The sequence below is a fragment of the Vanellus vanellus genome, assembly GCF_965231255.1.
Source record: "Vanellus vanellus genome assembly, chromosome: 2".
Taxonomy (NCBI): domain Eukaryota; kingdom Metazoa; phylum Chordata; class Aves; order Charadriiformes; family Charadriidae; genus Vanellus; species Vanellus vanellus.
Window position 1 is genome coordinate 94110292 of NC_138906.1, and position 6815 is coordinate 94117106.

Below are 6815 nucleotides of genomic sequence, written 5' to 3' on the forward strand. Positions count from 1 at the left end.
TACATTCATTTTTGCCTAGCACCTTTGAATTGAGCTGAGGTGGTTTGTTGTTTTTTGGTTTGTTTGGGTTTTTTTTAATATATTCTTTGTAATATGCCATATTGGCTGCTTAGATACAGCACAATGACTCGACAAACATAGGATCTAATACAGTGTAAAAATCTCTGCCCTTGCTCCTACAAATACAGCATTTAAACATTGATACTTTTTGGTGCAAGGCATTTCACTGGTATTGTTTCCCAAATAAATGGCAAGCTACAAGTGCCTTCTCCCAAATATGATCTGGCTATTTTGAGGACAGGGATCAAATCTTAGTACATATTAACGACCCAATTTTTTCAGCAGCCGGTCTTGAATACAGGATGGTAACAGAGACTGTTCCCAAACATTAGCAAAACCCAGAGAATTGCCAGACAGCTATTAGCAGTTTGATGAAAAGTTTGAATGCACAATCAATCACTGGCACACAGCAATATGAGGCTACAAACTGACAGGAACATGCAGTTTCATAACTTACTATCCGATAAGGAAGATGTAAAAAGGAGTCTGGGCAGCCAGCTAAAGCCATTTGTTCCTTCAAATTTTCTTCAAATTACATCTACTGCTTCACAGGACCTGCAGAGTACAAACAAACTGTCAGAAACCATACTGAAGACATTTCATCAACTTATTATTGAAAACAGTTGGAGGGGGAAGACCGAGAAGAGCGAGATGAGGTGACAAGGATTTGCATCAACTTGGAGTAGCAAATCTGCACATTTGCTGTCTGTAGCTTAGAAAACACATTCAACCTGATATTTCATTCAAAAGCCCAACATAACTATTCTCAGGCTGGATGGCTCCTCCTTTATTTCCCCAGTCCAGGCAAAAGAGCAAGCCCCTCTTCACACCCAGACCCTGACCATCTGAAGACTGGCTCTCACCAACTGAGGCTTGTATCAGAAATAGTGTGGCCAGCAGGCCTACAGAAGTGATTGTCCCCGTGTACTCAGTGCTGGTGAGGCCCCACCTTGAATACCGTGTTCAGTTTTGTGCCCCTCACTACAAGACAGACATTGAGATTCTGGAGCATGTCCAGAGAAGGGCAGCAAAGCTGGTGAAGGGTCTGGAGAACAAGTCTTATGAAGAACAGCTGAGGGAACTGGGGTTGTTTGGTCTGGAGAAAAGGAGGCTGAGGGGAGGCCTTATCACTCTCTACAGCTACCTGAAAGGAGGTTGTAGCCAGGCGGGGATCGGTCTCTTCGCACAAGTAACAAGCGATAACATGAGGAAATGGCCTCAAGTTGGGCCAGGGGAGGTTTAGGATGGATATTAGGAAAAGTTTTTTCAGCAAAAGGGTTATCAAGCATTGGAACAGGCTGCCCAGGGAACTGGGCGAGTCACCATGGTGCTTAGGGACATGGCTGGCAGTGCCAGGTTAATGGTTGTGCTTGATGATCTTAAAGGTCTTTTTCAACCGAAACAATTCTACGATTCTAAGAAAACACTGAAATCTGAGAGTTAATTCATATGACAGCCACTTACCATAGAATCATTTAGGTTGGAAGAGATGGGTAAGATCATCGAGATCATTATGCAGCATTAGCCTTCAACACCTAATTACACAACTCCTCCTTCCCTTTTCCCTTTCCCATCTGCCTTTTCTCTCATGGCTTTATTCTCATGCAATATATCAAATAGGGTGCCCCATGCAAATCCACATTCATGTGGTGCATTTCCTCTTGTGAGTGATTATGAGCAGCAACTTTGCAAGGCGAGCAGAGTTTAAGCATCACTTCCATGATTAGATCGAGCTTGAAAAGAAATCCACTGCAAACACATTTAGAGGCACATATAGCTAAAGAACTAAAAATGCAAAAGAGAAAGCAGTATTAAGCCAGTGTCGAGAGAGTGACTTTAAACTGCTGCTTCATAACAAAGGAAACAAAACTGAACAAAATCATATAAGTACATAAAGCACTATTTGCTGGCCCCAGCATTTCTCCCAACCAGTGGCATTCATTTGGAAACACCCCTGCAGTAGAAGACAAGCGATGTCACCTCTGAGCAGATGAAAACAGGGTGAGTGGGGGAGAGAGCAGACTGCAAAGAAGAGCCAGAACTTTTACTCCTACTACAAGCAAGCTCCTGTCTTGTTCACCATTAATTATCAATTATGTATTCAAAACAAAAGTCTGAGTTTTAAACAGGCTACCCACTGCTCTCTAGTAGACATGAGCTGTCACCAAGCCAAGGCTCCCAGCAAGATTTATGGAACAGGTAAGTCATGGACAAGGGTAAAAGACATCTTGGGAAAACTGCTCCTGGAGGAGTGGCAGCCCGTGGTCCATGTAAACCATGCACTCACCAAGGAAGCTTTATTTTATCTAGTTCCAGGATCAGTTCGGTTGATATGATGCCTCCTCCTCTATCAGAAAGGCAGGCAAACTCCTGGGAGCTTCTTTCCGGAAAGGAGTTACTGGGCTTCTGCAGTTTTCCTCAGGTAGTAACTTTCTGGGGTTGATTCATATAGCCAATTACCTTGGGAGCAAACTGGTTTTGGCAACAGCAAGTTGGAGAATCTATTTAACCCAATATGCATAAGTCAAGTTGTTTATTCTAGATACTTTTTTCCATAGAATTTACTTAAGTTTAAAACCAAAATCTCATGGCGGGGAATGACAGGGGAAAAAAGACCACCTCAAACATCTAACTCTGCAGGCATCATATTCTGTGGTATTGAACTTGTGCTGTTGCTAGTCTTTAAACATATAAGCAGTGGCCTACAGCCATCTAACTCCTAACTCCACACCCAAAAGTTTGCAGCCAGTTATTAAGAAGGATCTGAAGATTTAATTTTCAGGGCAAGATTTGCCTCAGTCACCCAGTTTGTTCTGGGAGATTTATGGAAATCCCTTTTATCTTGGCTGATGTATGAAAAAAAAAAAAAAAAAAAAAAAAGGCAGCTTTTCACTTTGGGGAGTACAGTTTTCTGTGAGTACATCTAAAGTGAAATTAGGCAGGCCACTGGAATAGATGTTCTGAAGTTGGTACAATGCATCAAGAACAAGGAGAACCTTATTATTAGCCTGTAAACCTACAAATTAATTTAGGTAAAGGGATATGGGAAAAGAAATCTACCTTGCATTGCAACAGTTCTATGTTTATTATTCCTTAAGTATTTAGAGAACAGGACAAGGCATGACTGCTGTAAATTCAACTGTACGTTATTTAGGACTGAATATCGAAATACTGGTCTTTCTCTGTTTCAGCAAAAGGCACTGATTCACTTATAGCAAGATAGATTAAATATGTTCCTAAACAATACCAGACCAATTTGTCTACTGTAGGGTGTGCTGCAGTTTATGCCACAGCCCCATTACACCAATGGAAGATCATCAATTACCTCAAACAATAGCTGGAGTCAAGACTGCATAATTTATCAAGAGCCATTTGCTTCACTGCTACATTCTTGAGTATTCATTTGTTAACACCGCAGAAACAGAGGAAAGCAATAATCTCTAGATGATATCATTCCTAGTCAGTCATACATTAACACTGATTTAAGATCGCATCTCTTTTGTCTGTCTAAAAGCAGTTTATCAAAGCAGTCCTACCCTAGGAATACAAAAAGCCTTTGCTCACCTTTAAGGTCCAAGGCCCCTGTTGTATCACATCAAGTCATAAATTTTATAGGGACAGAACTCTATACCAATTCATGTGTTCAGCAGATAAAAATGAGGATTTAAAAAGAATAAATCAACTTTGCTTTTGTTTCTAAACATGTTTTTTAGCATGTCAGTTCTCTTCAGAGACCTTAACTGCATACAGACTTACATGTTCTTTCCACGCAAGTTAAACAGCACAAATCACAAAGAGATATTTAAGTGCCAAGTTACTGCCCTTTTCCTAAAACACTCCAAAGGACTGTAAATAGAAAACAAGCTATGTAGTCAACCACCATTACAAAACTCAGAACATACAGTGGCGAGAACAACTGTTGTGCAGCATCAAGCCATCCTGCCTGTGCACATTCATAACCAAGCGACTTCACGTGCTTCCACTGGCTTAAGAGGTCTTCCTTGGACAGAATCCCTGAAAGGAGGACAGTCACAATAAACCAAGTTTCAAAGGTCATAAGATTCACGTTTGGTATGATATTCTCCAGCCCAAAGAATAGTCTATTGTGAGGCACAGCTTTTGACATCTCAGCTTCTCAATATTCTTAAACCAACTCACATCATCTAAACAAAGATTGATATTCATCCCGCATGGAAAACACTGCGGGTACGCATCTTGGAGATTACTGCTGCTCTGAATGAGTTGTTTCTAGTCACGATCAAATTACCCACCTAACCAGTAGGTTAAGTTATCTATTAACGGCAAATTAAGCCTGTCACCAGGTAGGCTTTTGATTTATCACTTGCTCTCTGCACATTCCCAGCAGAGGAAACAGTATCTCACCCAGCACTCTGGAAGCACAGACAGCCTACGCACCTACAGATACTGCGGTAGGAAGATGGCAGGGGTATGGTCACTCTGCCAATTCAGGAAGTTTTCCAGGTTCTACATGTGCCATCTGTCAAAGTCTTAAAATTCAAGAGAAAAATAATTTTTAAAACGCAATCACTTGCAGATTAGTTAGGAACAGGAGGAGGGAGGGGGGAAAAAAAGAAAGTATTTTAACCTGGCAGAGTTGCAAGACGAGCTCCAGAGCTCGTGAAAACAGGAGTTATGCTCTTTCACAAAAGGTAACAAATTTGTTGAATACTATTATTCCCTTTCAGGTCCTGGGTATTTCATTATTTTTCTTCTGTAACGTTCAGTTTTCTCTAACTGAATTACTACGGAAGAAGGAAGGGGAAAAAAGCTTCAATATAACCTTAAATTTTGACCTACCTTAAGATCTCTCTCCAAGACCTCAGGTTTAACACACAGATTGAAAATTTTCCCCTCTCTGTTACTCTCTCAGACATTCACTGTCACCAGTTCATTTCTCCCCACACTATGGCATAAAGCTTAGCAGACCAAACCTGGATTTTTATAAGAAATTAGAATAAAGTCTTAAAACCACTGAGTTCATATCATGTTCTCCCCTAAGTCAACTTCAGGGCTTTCTGGATCAACTCTACTGGACTTATAATTTAACATCATGAAGAGCAAGGGAAAAGAGATCTTGTCTTCTTGGCCCACACAAGGCGCAAATCTGCAAGATCTCTTCAGACAGATTCAACATAAGGTAGTTAAATGGATGCATCTAGCAATCCTCTACACCAACACAGGGCATGAGGACACATACATTTATACTTTCTTACTAGTCTACTCCTATTGCCATAGTTACAATGGAAATAAGATTTGGATATGAGCAGCAGTGAGGCATGCCAGTGAATTTTTTGTATTTGAAAGACCTGACAGCTAACAGTGTCCCCAGCTGCATTTAAAACGTGGGACCCAGATGTGCTTTTCCAGGCAAGGGCAAGATCCACACAACTTCTCACAAGAAGGAAGCCTGACCATGTGGGCTGGAAAGAAGTGCTGCCAGATCCCATGGCTGGCCGGACCAAGGAGACTAGATCCTAAGGCACTCTTGGCAGCACATGCATTTGCCAGCAGATTCGATCACAGCTTTAGCAATCAGTACGTATAAGGATTTCTAAAGCAATTCGCCCTCTTTTGATGGTGCTTTCAGGTAGAGACAATGTTGGCTTACAAGACTGAGGATGCCCTCTATCCCCAAGGTGATCATTCGGTCAGCAGGACTCAAGAGTTCACTAGTGCAGGCTGGCCAACAAATACAACCAAAAGACTAACTTCAAACTACTACTGGCAGCTTCCTGGGCAAGGCATAATACAGAGGACTGGATTCATCCTTTTATTTTTCCCTTCTCCATTTTGCTCGCTCCAAACACGTGCTTGCTTCTCTTCCCAGCTCTGAACATCCTGCCCCACACCCAAAGTCTCCAGGTTTCTCACACTGCAAACCAATACCTGGGCAACTCCCTTTCAAACAAGTTATTTTGCCTGATGCTCCAAAACACCTCCCCAAACACTCGAACTGCAAAGGATTCAATGACATTATGGCTAACATCCTGATGGCCTACCGAGATTAACGTCAGATAATATTGAAGAATACTTGCAGATTTCCCAATTTCTTTCCACTGCCCTTGCACAAGTTGGCACGCACACATTTTGTTACACATAATACTCCAGAGGCATTTGAAAGTCTACGATACAGAGCAACTGCCGAACTAGAGTAGTACTTTGAACGTACCTTTGAAAACAAAGCATTGTTCTAGTTAAAATTTCAAGCGAGTGTTGCACACTAAAATGAAAAGCACTGTTCAAAATATAAATCATCAATCAAAAGCACTTCAGTTACGTCCAAACACTCCCACGATTCCATACTAAAAAATCTGGTCTTATAAAAAAAGGGAATATAATTCTCTTTGCCATTCTTAATTGCAAAGCTGTTAGTCTAAATATTACACCTTGTAAAGGAAGCCATTTGCCATTGTAATTTTGCCAGAAAGTGAAAAATCTTGGCAACAGCAATTCAGGCTTTTGAAAGCCAAAACAGATACATACTTCAGAAGCAGCACAGAAGAGCTGATGCCATCCCACTTTAAGTCTTGCCAAATAAAATTAAATAAAAATATATGCAGTTCAGCATTTTTTGGTTTCCTGCAGCTGCCTCAAATTCTGAAAAGGCTCCTCAAGACTCATAGCCTGTGAATTCATGTTCACCTCCTGACAGGGCAGCTTCACTGACAGCAAGGATAAAAAGCTCTTGGAAAAAACACAGTTACTTTGCACCTTGCCCATTTAAGAAAGGATTT

The 6815-nt window shown here is 41.2% G+C and overlaps 1 protein-coding gene across 1 annotated transcript in view; it reads right to left on the minus strand.

Annotated features, from left to right (window-relative positions):
* GRB10 (growth factor receptor bound protein 10) overlaps nucleotides 1-588 on the minus strand; it is a 113258-nt gene extending 112670 nt beyond the window's left edge. Inside the window, exon 1 of the mRNA XM_082480001.1 lies at nucleotides 518-588. Within this exon, the coding sequence (XP_082336127.1) occupies nucleotides 518-568 (51 nt within the window). The 5' untranslated portion in view covers nucleotides 569-588. The remainder of the gene's footprint in view (nucleotides 1-517) is intronic.
* Nucleotides 589-6815: the final 6227 nt, after the last annotated feature.